The 14,546-nt window shown below is 43.9% G+C and overlaps 1 protein-coding gene across 1 annotated transcript in view; it reads left to right on the top strand.

Annotated features, from left to right (window-relative positions):
• Positions 1–2,973, top strand: part of LOC126365790 (odorant receptor Or2-like) — a 79,088-nt gene extending 76,115 nt beyond the window's left edge. The window contains exon 5 of the mRNA XM_050008366.1: positions 2,886–2,973. Within this exon, the coding sequence (XP_049864323.1) occupies positions 2,886–2,942 (57 nt within the window). The 3' untranslated portion in view covers positions 2,943–2,973. The remainder of the gene's footprint in view (positions 1–2,885) is intronic.
• Positions 2,974–14,546: the final 11,573 nt, after the last annotated feature.

Genomic DNA, 14,546 nt, shown 5'->3' on the forward strand with positions numbered 1-14,546 from the left:
GGAACCGCAAAACTCATTGGGGCTTTTAAACAGAAAGAGAAACTCATCAACGTAACGAAACCAACGAAGGATTTTCGGACCCATGCGAGGCGATACAGTGAGTAGCACAATTCAAATCAATTCAATTTACTGCTACTAATTTAAAACCTGTTACCTGGAAACTGTAAACACGTCGTACATAATCGTTAATCATGGTGACATGCGATGTTTTATATTACGTACATAGTAGTAAATCATTTTAACGGTAGCCATTGGTAATATTAATGTAGAAATAAAACAGAACATTAGAAAAATAAGAATCAGTAAAGAAAAGCTTATTGCACAGTCAGGAGGATGACGGTACAAATGCGAGTCCGGCCGTCATGACTTACAATTCAGGGAAATGTTTCTGAAGGGCAGCCGCATTATGGCATTGACATGAAACAGTGATGCGATATGAAAAGTTGTGCCGCACCGGATGTCGAACACGGATGCTCCGCTTCTCTACAACTGTTACGTTAACCATCTCAGCCATCGGGACCCATATTCCCAGCTCGCCATACTCGTACACCAATATGGCGTCTCTGTCCATACACCCATGTACCCCTAGCTCGCAGCGCAACCTGTATTCCATACGCCGCAACCCACCGTACGGTGCGTGGCGGAGAGTGCCCTGTACCACTGCTGCTCATTTCCTTTCCTGTTCCACTCGCAAATAGAACGACGGAAAAACGACTATCTATATGCCTCCGTATGAGCCCTAAGTTCTCGTATCTTATCTACATGGTCCTTAAGCGCAATGTACTGTATGTAGGTGTCAGTAGAATCGTTAGGCAGTCAACTTCAGACGCCGGTTCTCGAAATTTGCTCAATAGTATTTCTAGAAGAGAACGTCGTCTTCCCTCTAGGGATTTCCACTTGAGTTCCTGAAGCATCTTCGAAATACTTACACGTTGTTAAAACCTACCGGTAACAAATATCGCAGCCCGCCTGTGAATTGCTTCGACGTCTTCTTCAATCCGACGTGGTACGGATCCCAAACACTCGAACATTACACAAGAACAGACCGCACCAGCGTCATATATGCGGTCTGCTCTACGGTCAACCACTTTTTACTAAAATTCTCCCAAGAAACCGAAGCTGACTGCTCGCCTTCTCTACCACAATCTTCACACGCTCTTTCCATTTCATATCTCTTTTACGCCCAGATATTTGAACGGCTTGACTGTGTTAAGCAGGGCATAAGTAATATTGTATCCGAACATTACAGGTTTCTTCTACCTACTTACCCGCTTTACCTTACATTTTTCCACATCTAGAGCTAGCTGCCATTTATCACATCAACTAGAAATTTTGTCCACGTAAGTCGTCTTGTGCTTTCCTACGCCATTCAAGTTCGACACCTTACCGAACACCACGGAATCTTCAACAAACAACCCCAGATTGTTGCCCACCCTGTCCGCCAAATAATTTATGTATACAGAGAACAACAGCGATCCTATCAAATTTCCCTGGGGCGCTCCTGACGATACCCTTTGTCTGTCGAGCCACTCACATAGCTACGAAATTATTCCATATGCTCGTAACTTCGTCAACAGCCTGCAATGGGGCACCGTGTCAAATGCTTTCCGAAAATTTAAAAATATGAAATCTTGCTGTCGTCTTCATCCATAGTTCGCAGTATATCATGCGAGAAAATGGCAAGCTGAGTTTCGCATGACTCATGGACATAAGCTCCTCAGTCTGAAGAAAGTTTAATATATACGAACTGAGAATATGTTCAAGGGTTCTGTAGCAAACCTAAGCTAGGGATATTGGTCTGAATTTTGTGGGTCCATTCTTTTACCCTTCTTATACACTGGAGTCACCCGCGCTTTTTTCAAGTCACTTGGGACTTCGTACTGAGCGAGAGATTCACGACAATTACAGGCTAGGTAATGAGCCACTGATTACTCTTTGTAAAACTGCACTGAGATTACATCCGGAAATGGTGATTTATTTGCTTTCAAATCTTTCAGTTGTTTCTCTACACCACGGATGCTTATTACTATGCCTTCCACACAGCAGTCTGTCCGATGGTCAAATGGTGATATGTTTGAACGAATCCCCTGTGTGAACGATTTCTTGAATGTGAAATTTAAAACTTCGGATTTCGTTTTGTTATTTTCAATCACCACACCAAACAGGTCAAGAAACGAAAGAATGGGAACCTTAGACCTGATTAGCGATTTTACATAGTACCAAAATTTTCTCGGGTTCTCTGGTACATCTTTTGCCAAGGTGTGACGGTGGCAGTTGTGTGCTTCGCTCATGGATCTTTTCACAAAAGCACGAGTCTGTACTAACCTTCGCTTGTCGTCATTATTGCGTTCTCTTTTGAACAGTGTGTGCAACAGCCTCCGCTTCCTCAGCACCTTCCGAATTTCGTTATTAAACCATGGCGGATATTTTCCATTCTTGATCCATTTACTAGGCACAAAACTCTCCAGACCCCGATTTACAATCTGCTTAAATTTTGCTCATAATTCCTCTACATCGATCTTAGTGGAACTAAGTGATATCAGTTACTACAATGGTTCCTTTGAAACGGCACGACCGGGATTTCATTCCCCATCATTGAAACAATCCGAGCTTGTGCTCCGTCTCTAATGACCTCGTTGTCGATGGGACGTTAAACCCTAATTCCTTACTTTTCGGATCCATGTTCGTGATATGAACTTTTTGCGCTGTTTTGATGTCAAGAACTACTCTCTAAAGTTTCTGACACAAGATTTTATACACCCCGTATTGTAGAGGTGGAATATTATAATATGTGATATGTCGCTGAGAACACTTGCATGCTCACTTCCTGACATGAAACACACTTTTCTGTGGCACGTAACGACAAATATGCCAATCTGTTGCAGCTGCTGAACGCAGGGTACTCCTACTACGCAGTGCTGCAGAACTTCAACGGTCGCTGATTCGTAGCAACGGTATGGCCGTGCATTACGGAAGACGGATCACTGCCTTGGGAGCTTACATCGCTTCTTGCTGCTGTGCTTCTCTTCTGAGCATTCTTCCGTTGACAGATACTGGTCTTGTATTTTGGAGGAGTGTGGTTAAAGTATACGTCCTGTCAACCATATTTAAATGTTTATTTTTTCGTTTAATAGATTTAAGAAAGAGCCAGGATGTTTCACTTAAGAAAGAAATGACATATTTCCTTCGTTCGGAATCCTTACTCAACCCCAAATCTTTTCGTTGTCAACGGCAGTTTCAAATCTAATGTCACTTCCTACGTGCAGACAAATGGCTAGCATCTGGTTAATGCCAGTTAGCTGCAGTATTCACGGCGCGTAGCTTGTATCAGATCACGAAAAACATCTGTGGGTATATCTGTTCCTTAGCTCAATTCAGTCTCTCTGTATAAGTTAAAGTAACTGACTGTAATAAGGAATCGACCTCTAAAATTAATGTTTAATTTTTGCTGATGTAACAATGCAACTCAAATAAATGCTTTCATATCACGATTACATCAGTTCTTGTGTTTCGTCTATGTGGGATATCGTGAACATCGTTAAAAAAAATTAACGTCATCTCACACTTACTAAAACAGTCGCCATCGTTTCGATGCCGTTGCTGGGACAATTTTCAGGAACTGTGGAAATTAATCCCGAAAGTAAGACATTACTTGAAAAAAAAAAAAAAGTTCAACAGTGGCACGAACACATTCCCGGCTCTAGCCAACATTGATTGATTGATGCAGTACCAGTTCATCGCTGCATTTAAAGATAGGCACATACACTCCATTGTTCCATCGACTGCACAATAGATTCGGAACCGATGAGCCTCGAGATTTCAAACTGACTACACTGTTTAGTTGTGGGGATGCACATCATAGACATCCGCAATGCAGGGGGATTAGGGAGCAGTCCTGAATGGGACAAGAGACATCGGGCACTAAAACTTTTAATTCACTGAAGAATTCTCATAGATTTCTACAAATGGTTGTCTATACACAGTCACAGATTTCGTGGTCTTCATAGTCACTGTATACGACGGATCGTCATAAAGTTTTAACTATCACCTCAAAATTATAAAGTTAGATTATTATTGTTTTTATTTGCTTCTACGTACATGTCTGGAAACTTATTGCACGCAGAAATTCCAGCGTCACAGTAACGCCGCTCTCTAACATAGCATGAGGTGACAAAATTCATGAAATACCTCCTAATATTGTGCGGGACCTCATTTGCCCGGCGTTAGTGATGAAACTCGATGTTGCATGGACTCAACAAGTCGCTGGAAGTCCCCTGAAGGCTTACTGAGTTATGCTGCATCTCTAATTGCGAAATTGTTGTCAGTGCAGGATTCTATACACGAACTGACGTCTCGATTATGTCCCATAAATGTTCGGTGGGTGGCCAGATCATTCGCTCGAAATATCCAGAATGTTCTTCGAACCAATCAGGAACAACTGTGGCCCACTGACATGGCGCATTGTCATACATAAAAATTCCATTGTTGTTTGGCTGCGCCAGACGCTGTGACCGAGCGGTTCTAGGCGCTTCAGTCCCAAACCGTGCTGCTGCTAGCCTCGCAGGTTCGAATCCTGCTTCGGGCATCGCTGTGTGTGATGTCCTTAGGCTAGTTAGGTTTAAGTAGTTCTAAGTCTAGGGGACTGATGACCTCAGATGTTAAGTCCAATAGTGCTTAGAGCCATTTGAACCATTTGTTTGGCTTCAAATCGTGTCCACGTAGACGAGTTAAACCATTTACAGTCAACGACTGGTTCAGTTGGACCAGGGGATCCAGTCCTTTCTATGTAAACAGAGCCCGCCCCGTTATGGAGCCAGCACTGTCTTGCTCAATGCCTTGTTGACAACCTGGGTCCATGGCTTCGTGGGGTCTGCGCCACACTCATACTCTACCATCACTTTTACCAACTGACATCGGGACTTACAGTATCTGTCAGGGTTACGGTTTTCCAGTCGTCTAGGATCCAACTGATGTGTTCACGAGCTCAGGAGAGGCGCTGCAGGCGATGTTATGCTGTCTGCAAAGGCTCTCGCGTCTGTCGTCTGCTGACACAGACCATTAACGCCAAATTTCGCCACATTACCTGACGGATACATTCGTCGTGTGTCCCACATCAATTTCTGCCATTTTTTCACGCAGTGTTGCTTGTCTGTTAACACTGACAACTCTACGCAAACACCTCTGCTCTCGGCCTTAAGTGAAGGCCTTCGGACACTACGTTGTCCATGATGAGAAGTAATGCCTGGAACGTATTATTTTCGAGCCACTCTTGACGCTGTGGATCCCGGAGTATTGAATTGCCTAGCGATTTCCGAAATGGATGTACCGTTCGTCTAGCTCCGACTACTATTCCGCTTTCAAAGTGTATTATCTTCCGTCGTGCGACCATAATCATGTTGCAAATCTTGTCGCATGGGTCACCTGAGTACAAATGACAGCTTCACCAAAGCACCGCCGTTTTACATCTTTTGTGCGCGATACTACACCGTCATCTGTGTAGGGCAGCTCGTTTTGTATTATCACGTTATAGGGGAGAGAGTGTGGCAGATATGATACACGAGTTGGGATGGAAGTCATTACAGCATAGACGTTTTTCGTCGCGGTGAGACCTTTTTACGAAATTTCAGTCACCAACTTTCTCTTCCGAATGCTAAAATATTTTGTTGAGCCCAACCTACATAGGTAGGAATGATCATCAAAATAAAATAAGAGAAATCAGAGCTCGAAAAGAAAGGTTTAGGTGTTCGTTTTTCCCGCTCGCTGTTCGGGAGTGGAATAGTAGAGAGATAGTATGATTGTGGTTCGATGAACCCTCTGCCAAGCACTTAAATGTGAATTGCAGAGTAGTCATGTAGATGTAGATGTAGATGCATATCGTTATCCACCTCAGTGTAGAGTCATGGCATTCTTCTGTAACAGTTGTTACTGTCTGACAGTTGAAAAGACACTAGCGCCCGTGGCAGCGAGAAAGCTAGCCAAGAGATTAATGTTCGTTTTTCATTGTATTACTTCTACTTAATTAAAGAAGTACTTATTACATTTTTACGTTCTAAAATCACTAAACTATCAATATAAATGAATGATCGTGAAATAAATGTAAAAAGAATGGCTCTAAGCAATATGCGACTTAACATCTGATGTCATCAGTCCCCTAGACTTAAAACTACTTAAAGCTAACTAACCTAAGGACATCACACATACCCATGCCTGAGGCAGGATTCGAACCTGAGACCGTAGCAGCCGCGTGGTTCCGCACTGAAGTGCCTAGAACCGCTCGGCCACAGAGGTCGGCTGTAAAAAGAACCACACGTCTCTGATTCAATGACACAAGTTACGACATGTTCGTGAAGAAATGTTTTCGAATATGTGTATAATTGCAATTTACTACACAGTTATTCATGCAAGAGAAGCAAATATTTCTGCTGCTGTCTGTTCTTATTATGATAGGCAGTTATCTTGAGACTAAAAACTCTGTATAGGTGTAATAATACATATTTTCTAACACTTCACTCAAATCTCTAATATCCAAATATGTTTGTAAATAGAATTACAATATTTTTTCTTTAAATGACGATTATACTGAAGATTCTTCCCTGTTATGGCCCAGAGGTAGAAAGAATTTTAGAATTGGTTTCTTTTGTGTTGGAAAATAATTTTATTGCTTAATGACGTTTTATTATCACGTCTGTGTGGCTTTCTCTTCAGCTACAGTTGTAGTGGCTTATTTTGTGTCTTAAATAACGTAGGGTTTTTGTTCCATACAAGTTTCCTACGTTTCGCATTCAGTGATTTCGTTTGAAGTGTAACGAAGAAAACTTCACTTTTTGGCTAGATATATGACGTCTTTTTGCAGAAGGTACGGTCTTCTGCTGTATACTAGCCGTCTTTTTTCGTGAAGGAAACCGACATTCATCACAAAATATCTCAACGTTAAAAGAGAATTCTAAATAAACTGTCCCGTAATGTAATGTTTCGTATCTCCCAGGGTCCTTAGGAAACTAATTATAGAGAAATGTGGCGTAATTTTTAGTTACTGCCCATTTTGTTGCACTACATACTCTCCGTTTTGTAAAAACTATTTTACAAATTGATACAAACCCTACTATTCTTATTCATCAGATATCGTGTTCAACAATGTAGCTTTACTGTCCAGTTGGAGCGCTGATGTCACATTAGCTACCTTGTGCTTCATACAGCGCGAACAGCCAGTTCCGTGCAGGGACCACGGGAAATCAGTATTTCAGTAAGAAAGTAAATGAATCGTGTGCTATGAAGAGCTTGATGCATTTAAACGCTCAGTTAAGAATTATTAAACTCGTCTAGATTAGTTACTTGCTCTCCGCCTGATTGCTGGAACACTTAAGACCTACAGTGTCACGTCCTGTGGCGTACGTGTTGCAGTGTCTTGCTCGTTGGCCTCCGTTAGACTGTCGTAACGCAGCACAGCTCTAGGGATTGCTTAACAAAGTGGTGCAGCCCACTGATGAAATGGAATATCTCGTAGTAATTTGTTTTCTGCATTTGAAGGGAAATAATGCTGCAAAAATCCATACTGAGTTTGTGAAATTGTGCAGCAAGAAAGCACGATTACATGATCCAGCGACTAGGTACTGCCTCACAATTGAAGAGCTTGGAAGAATTGAAAAATAGTTATGGATCAGTTTTCCACCTCTTCTATGACAATTTGAACACAATATAGGCCGGCGGCCAGTGGATTTCGCGACTGCACACATTCATTTAAAAAGCTCAAAGATCTGAGTCAGCACCGGAATTCTGGCAGCTGTGTCTTTAGCTGTCTAACTACCTTTGATGGGTATTGAGTCTATCACTATGACCCCAAGACAAATGAGTGAAGCAAGCAGTGAAAACTTGGAGATTCACCACTGTGGAAAAATGGGAAGACCCGATCATCACTGGATGCTGCCATGCTGATTGATTTTTGGGACTGTCATGTTGTGATGTTAGCAGATAATGCTTGCAAGGGGCAAATCATCACACGAACGTACTACTGAAATCCCCTGACGAGCTTGTGTGTGCCTTTTGCGGGAAGTTGTCCAAAGGGTGTTTTTGCCTTATGAGAACAGCGTAACTCATTCTGCACAGGACAGTCACACATAGTGTTTCTTAAGGCTGCCAGTTTTTGCCTAAATCAACAGACGAGTACACTACCGACATGACATCCAGCGACTTCTTTCTCTTTCCTCAGGTACAGAAACCATTCCATGACAGGCATTTCCCAACTGACGATGAGTTATTGTCGAGGCGAAACGTTTCCTGAACAGCAAAGTGCAGACTTTTACAACCAAGGTCACTGACAAGTAATTTATAGCTGGGAAAAATGCGCAGAATTAATTTTTTTGTTTTTAAAGATGTTTTTTCCTCACTGTCTTCAATGAAAACGGTTGCGAACGTTAGCAGAATAATACCAAAATAGCGTTCATAAACTTTACTCTGTCTCTTTCTATTTAACTAAGTTATGGAGCTACGAAAAAAGACCTGTGCTTCACCCCAAAGTGTAGTAGCAGTCGCCAGTGCGCTGGACACCCGTCTCCTCCCCCACCCGCACAACGGAAATTTCGCCTGAAGACCTCCTTCCGTCCCATACCTCCTCCACAACTTGCACAACTTAAGAACAGCCTAGACCTGAGCTGAGCAGCTGCGGTTGCATTGAGGTTCACGTGGCATAGCGATTGTAGTTGTCGCTGTAAGAAGCGAACATTAGGCTTGCTTTTCTATGCTTCAAGTATGGGTCCAATTGCATCGTTCGACAATATAACAAGAAACTTCATACCCTAGAAATGCAAAACAAAACAGCATGGAGATTTGACATCATCTTAACCACTCAACATACAGAGGTAGTAATGTAAAATTCTGCAACACAGGGACAAGGCTGCTCCGCTGAGGCTACAAGGACTGGCGTGGTTCTAAAGTAAATTACTAGAAGTTGGTTCTACCGTCTAGTTTCATGTGTTTTTAGAAAATTTACTACATTTATCTAGAGAAATGTTGGACCTACATTATACTTTAATTCAAATGCCCAGAGCATTTATCTTCCAACATACACTCCTGGAAATGGAAAAAAGAACACATTGACACCGATGTGTCAGACCCACCATACTTGCTCCGGACACTGCGAGAGGGCTGTACAAGCAATGATCACACGCACGGCACAGCGGACACACCAGGAACCGCGGTGTTGGCCGTCGAATGGCGCTAGCTGCGCAGCATTTGTGCACCGCCGCCGTCAGTGGCAGCCAGTTTGCCGTCGCATACGGAGCTCCATCGCAGTCTTTAACACTGGTAGCATGCCGCGACAGCGTGGACGTGAACCGTATGTGCAGTTGACGGACTTTGAGCGAGGGCATATAGTGCGCATGCGGGAAGCCGGGTGGACGTACCGCCGAATTGCTCAACACGTGGGGCGTGAGGTCTCCACAGTACATCGATGTTGACGCCAGTGGTCGGCGGAAGGTGCACGTGCCCGTCGGCCTGGGACCGGACCGCAGCGACGCACGGATGCACGCCAAGACTGTAGGATCCTACGCAGTGCCGTAGGGGACCACACCGCCACTTCCCAGCAAATTAGGGACACTGTTGCTCCAGGGGTATCGGCGAGGACCATTCGCAACCGTCTCCATGAAGCTGGGCTACGGTTCCGCACACCGTTAGGCCATCTTCCGCTCACGCTCCAACATCGTGCAGCCCGCCTCCAGTGGTGTCGCGACAGGCGTGAATGGAGGGACGAATGGAGACGTGTCGTCTTCAGCGATGAGAGGCGCTTCTGCCTTGGTGCCAATGATGGTCGTATGCGTGTTTGGCGCCGTGCAGGTGAGCGCCACAATCAGGACTGCATATGACCGAGGAACACAGGGCCAACACCAGGCATCATGGTGTGGGGAGCGATCTCCTACACTGGCCGTACACCTCTGGTGATCGTCGAGGGGACACTGAATAGTGCACGGTACATCCAAACCGTCATCGAACCCATCATTCTACCATTCCTAGACCGGCAAGGGAACTTGCTGTTCCAACAGGACAATGCACGTCCGCATGTATCCCGTGCCACCCAACGTGCTCTAGAAGGTGTAAGTCAACTACCCTGGCCAGCAAGATCTCCGGATCTGTCCCCCATTGAGCATGTTTGGGACTGGATGAAGCCTCGTCTCACGCGGTCTGCAGGTCCAGCACGAACGCTGGTCCAACTGAGGCGCCAGGTGAAAATGGCATGGCAAGCCGTTCCACAGGACTACATCCAGCATCTCTACGATCGTCTCCGTGGGAGAATAGCACCCTGCATTGCTGCGAAAGGTGGATATACAGTGTACTAGTGCCGACATTGTGCATGCTCTGTTGCCTGTGTCTATGTGCCTGTGGATCTGTCAGTGAGATCATGTGATGTATCTGACCCCAGGAATGTGTCAATAAAGTTTCCCCTTCCTGGGATAATGAATTAACGGTGTTCTTATTTCAATTTCCAGGAGTGTATATTCCTTTTTAAATTTCAATGAAACCATTCGAACTTAAAAAGTAGAGCAAATACTTCCGCAAACTTTGGGGAAAGGTGGGACGGATTTCTCAATTAAAAAAAAATAAGAAAAATTGCTATAAGGATGCAAATAAATAAAACTTCGCTTTGTTATCCGCCCCTGGGAGCTGAGTGGTCAGCGTGACGGAAGTCATACCTAACGGCCCGGGACGGATTCCCGGCTGGGTCGGAGATTTCCTCCACTCAGGGACTGGGTGTTGTGTTGACCTGATCATCATCATTTCATCCCCATCGACGCGCAAGTCGCCCAAGCGGCGTCAACTCGAAAGACTTGCACCGGGCGAACGGTCTACCCGACGGGAGGCCCTAGCCATACGGCATTTTATTTATTACTGAAAGAACATTCTACAAAATTCTCAGGATACAAACTGATAACAAATGTCCAAAAGTCCTATTATTTTAGTATATGGACACACTAGTCGCAAGACAGACTATCATAATCTGAGTGCTGCCGAATGCTTTCGCAGGCTTCAGTGTCACGTTGACGAAACGCCTTCTCGTTATAAATGTCGTTAGCACAAACCAGTTGCTTTAGATGATCCCACAGACAAAAATCCAAACGGCCGAAGTCGAGGGAACTTGCATGCTCTGTAACTGGTCCTCGCTGCATATCCCCTCGTCACGGCAGCTGCCATTAAGGGCATCTGGAACAATGTTATTGAAATACACTTATGAGTCAAAATCATAACTAATCCTCGACAACATAAATGTAATCTTACTCCTATCAACAATTACAAGCACAGGGCTACTTAAAGCCTACTCAGAACTGATAATCCATTCCTGTTGTCTGTTATGCAACAGCCACAGCCTTTCTTTAAAGGATCACTTCTACCCCTCAACAAATACTAAACGAACAAACTGAGCACCTCACCTTCACCGTCTCTCTCTGAAAACTTGCAGTAATAAGCGGCATTGCCCTAATCATCCAGTTCCTTACAATGTCCCAAATTATGAACACGAAACAAAAAAAATGGTTGTTAGATTTATTATATATATTTAGGACCTAATTTATGATGCTTATGTAAAGAAAACACCCACTTGCGCTCTTATCCTGTATTTATGACCCACTATCATAGCATCCTGTCCCTCCCCTTCTTCTCCTTCCTCTCTATTTTCCTCTTTTATGTTGCGTGCTTCCTATCTGTCGATCTCCTCCTGCCCCCCCCCTCCCCCAGCTGTCCCCATCTGTCATTACCTCTGTCCTTTCTCCCTCTCTTCACCAACTCTCTCTGCCTATCTTGTCCTCCCTACTCTCTCTGTCCATCACCTCTTCACACTTCTCTGCCTGCCCATCTCCACTCCTTTCTCTCACTATTTCTCAGTATCCATTCTACCCCCTGATGTAACATCTGTAATGCCTGCCAATATTACCCATACAACAAACCACCTTCCCTGTCTATGTGACCATAAGTCCACCCTGCTCTCTTAGTCCATCTTATCCTACCACTCTCTTGTGGTTCATCCCTTCCCCCCCCCCCCCCTCCCTCTATCCATTTCCTCCTCCACTCTCCCTATTCAAATAATCCTTCTCTCTCTCTCTCTCTATCTCTCTCTATCCACCCTCTTCTCCCCGTCACACTGATTGTCTCCCCCTTTCCCTCTCCCTAACCATCTCTTTCTTCTTCCTTTTCTTTTATAATCCTCTATTTCTTCTGCCCCTATTGTTAGGGATGATCAACGCTGCAGGTCAATACCACTCCAACACAACACACTCATGTTGAAGGCTAACCTGCCTATCGGGGACTGGAAAACTATTTATCATCCCTGACTTCAAAGCAAGTCGGTATGGCAGGTCAATACAGCTGCCGCACATCATGCGTGTTGTGCAGGGCAGCCTGAATTGCAGGTGTTGAAAAAACACATTTCTGTCCTTACCTCTGCTTCTATTGGAGCTAGAAGATTATAAACTCCACAGTTCTGGTTCTTGAAGTTTGCTGCTTTTGTTCCAAATTTGCTTGAAATCGATCTGAAGGATCAGGAGGTGACCCTGAATGCTCAGTCGTTGACAGACTCAGATGCTCTGTGTACTGGTGCAGCTAATCAGCTGTATGCATGATGTTGTTCCATGTTCTCAGTATGTTCCTGCACAAGTGACATTTTTGGCACTTGGCATGTGGTCACACTGGACCTATTGTCATTTTTTTTCATCTTGGCATATTGCAGCTATGTATATTGTGTGTGTAACGGTAGAAGAGTTGTGAAGAGCATTCAGGTCTGGCATCAGGACATGTCAGTGCTGTTAAGGCTTGTTGTACAGTGTATACATAGTCCTTGCTGGAAATATCATGAATGTAGCTTTTGTACATAAGTATAACAGGGATAGAAACATGTAGGTTTTCAAATTGGATGAATAACAATTAAATACAGTGGCATTATTTTTTTGGTGGGTCATCAGTCTTCTGACTGGTTTGATGTGGCCTGCCACGAATTCCTCTCCTGTACCAACTTCTTCATCTGAGAGTGGCACTTACAACCTACTTTCTCAATTATTTGCTGGATGTGCAAGGTGTGTTTGAAAAGTCCGTGCAAAAATAGAAACTACTCACATGTTTGGAGTAAATCTTTTTTATTTTTTTAGACTCATACACTTCGTCCAGTTCTGTTCTAATTTGTTGATCGCCTCCGAATAATAGGAATTGTCCAAGTCTGCAAAATAGCTATTAGTTGCTGCAATCACCACCTCGTTAGAAGAAAATCTTTGTATCGCCAGCCATTCCTTCAAATTGGGGACCAAACAGTAGTCTGAGGGAGCCAAGTCTGGAGAACAGGAGCGATGTGAAACGAGTTGAAATCCTGTTTCCATTAATTTTGAGATCGCAATTGCTGAGGTGTGTGCTGGTGCATTGTCATGATGGAAAAGGACTTTTTGCTGTCCAATCGCCGGCGTTTTTCTTCCAGCTCGGTTTTCAAATGGTCCAATAACGATGAATAATATTCACCTGTAATAGTTTTAGCCTTTTCCAGATAGTCGATGCGGATTATCCCTTGCGAATCCCAAAAGACAGTTGCCATAACCTTTCCAGCTGAAGGAAAGGTCTTCGCCTTTTTTGGTGCAGATTCTCCTTTGGTAACCCATTGTTTAGATTGTTCTTTGGTCTCAGGATATAGTAATGTATCCATGTTTCATCCACAGTGACGAAACGGTGCTTATAAAGTCCTGCAGATCCTTCCTGAACAGCTGCAGACCATCCTGGCAACACTTCACACGATTCCGTTTTTGGTCAAGTGTGAGCAATCATGGAACCCATTTTGCAGATAGCTTTCTCATGTCCAAATGTTTATGCAAAATATGATGTACCCATTCATTCGAGATGCACACAGCACTAGCAATCTCACGCACCTTAACTCTTCTGCCACCCATCACCATATCATGGATTTTATCAATAATTTTTGGAGTCATAACCTCGACAGGTCGTCTCCTGAACGCTCAGCACTACTTGTACCCATATGGCCACTCTGAAAATTTTGAAACCACTTATAAGCTGTTCTAATCGAAGGTGCAGAGTCACCGTAATGTTTATCAAGCTTCTCTTTAGTCTCATGAGGCGTTTTGCCTTTCATAAAGTAATGTTTAATCACCACACAAAATCCTATTTCGTCCATTTTTTGACAATCACTCGACTTCGTTAATTCACATGATGCCCAAAACAAAGATATAGACCAATATGGCTGAAACTTAGTGTGCGTTCTTTCTAAAGATGCTACTGACTAAACATGACCTCGATATGCACTGGTGGTGGCATCTCTTGGACTTTGCATGGACTTTTCAAACACCCTCGTATTCCGGTCTCTGTCTTCCTCTACAGGTTTTGCTCTCTACAGCTCCCTCTAGTACCATGGAAGTCATTCCCTCCTGTCCCTTCTCCTTGTCAGTGCTTTCTACATATTCTTTTCCTCTCTGATTCTGTGTGGAACCTCCTCATTCCTTACCTCATCAGTCCAACTAATTTTCAACATTGGCCTGTAGTACCACATCTCAAATGCTTTGATTCTCTTCTGT

Source organism: Schistocerca gregaria, chromosome 4 (assembly GCF_023897955.1).
Source record: "Schistocerca gregaria isolate iqSchGreg1 chromosome 4, iqSchGreg1.2, whole genome shotgun sequence".
In the NCBI taxonomy this organism is placed as follows: domain Eukaryota; kingdom Metazoa; phylum Arthropoda; class Insecta; order Orthoptera; family Acrididae; genus Schistocerca; species Schistocerca gregaria.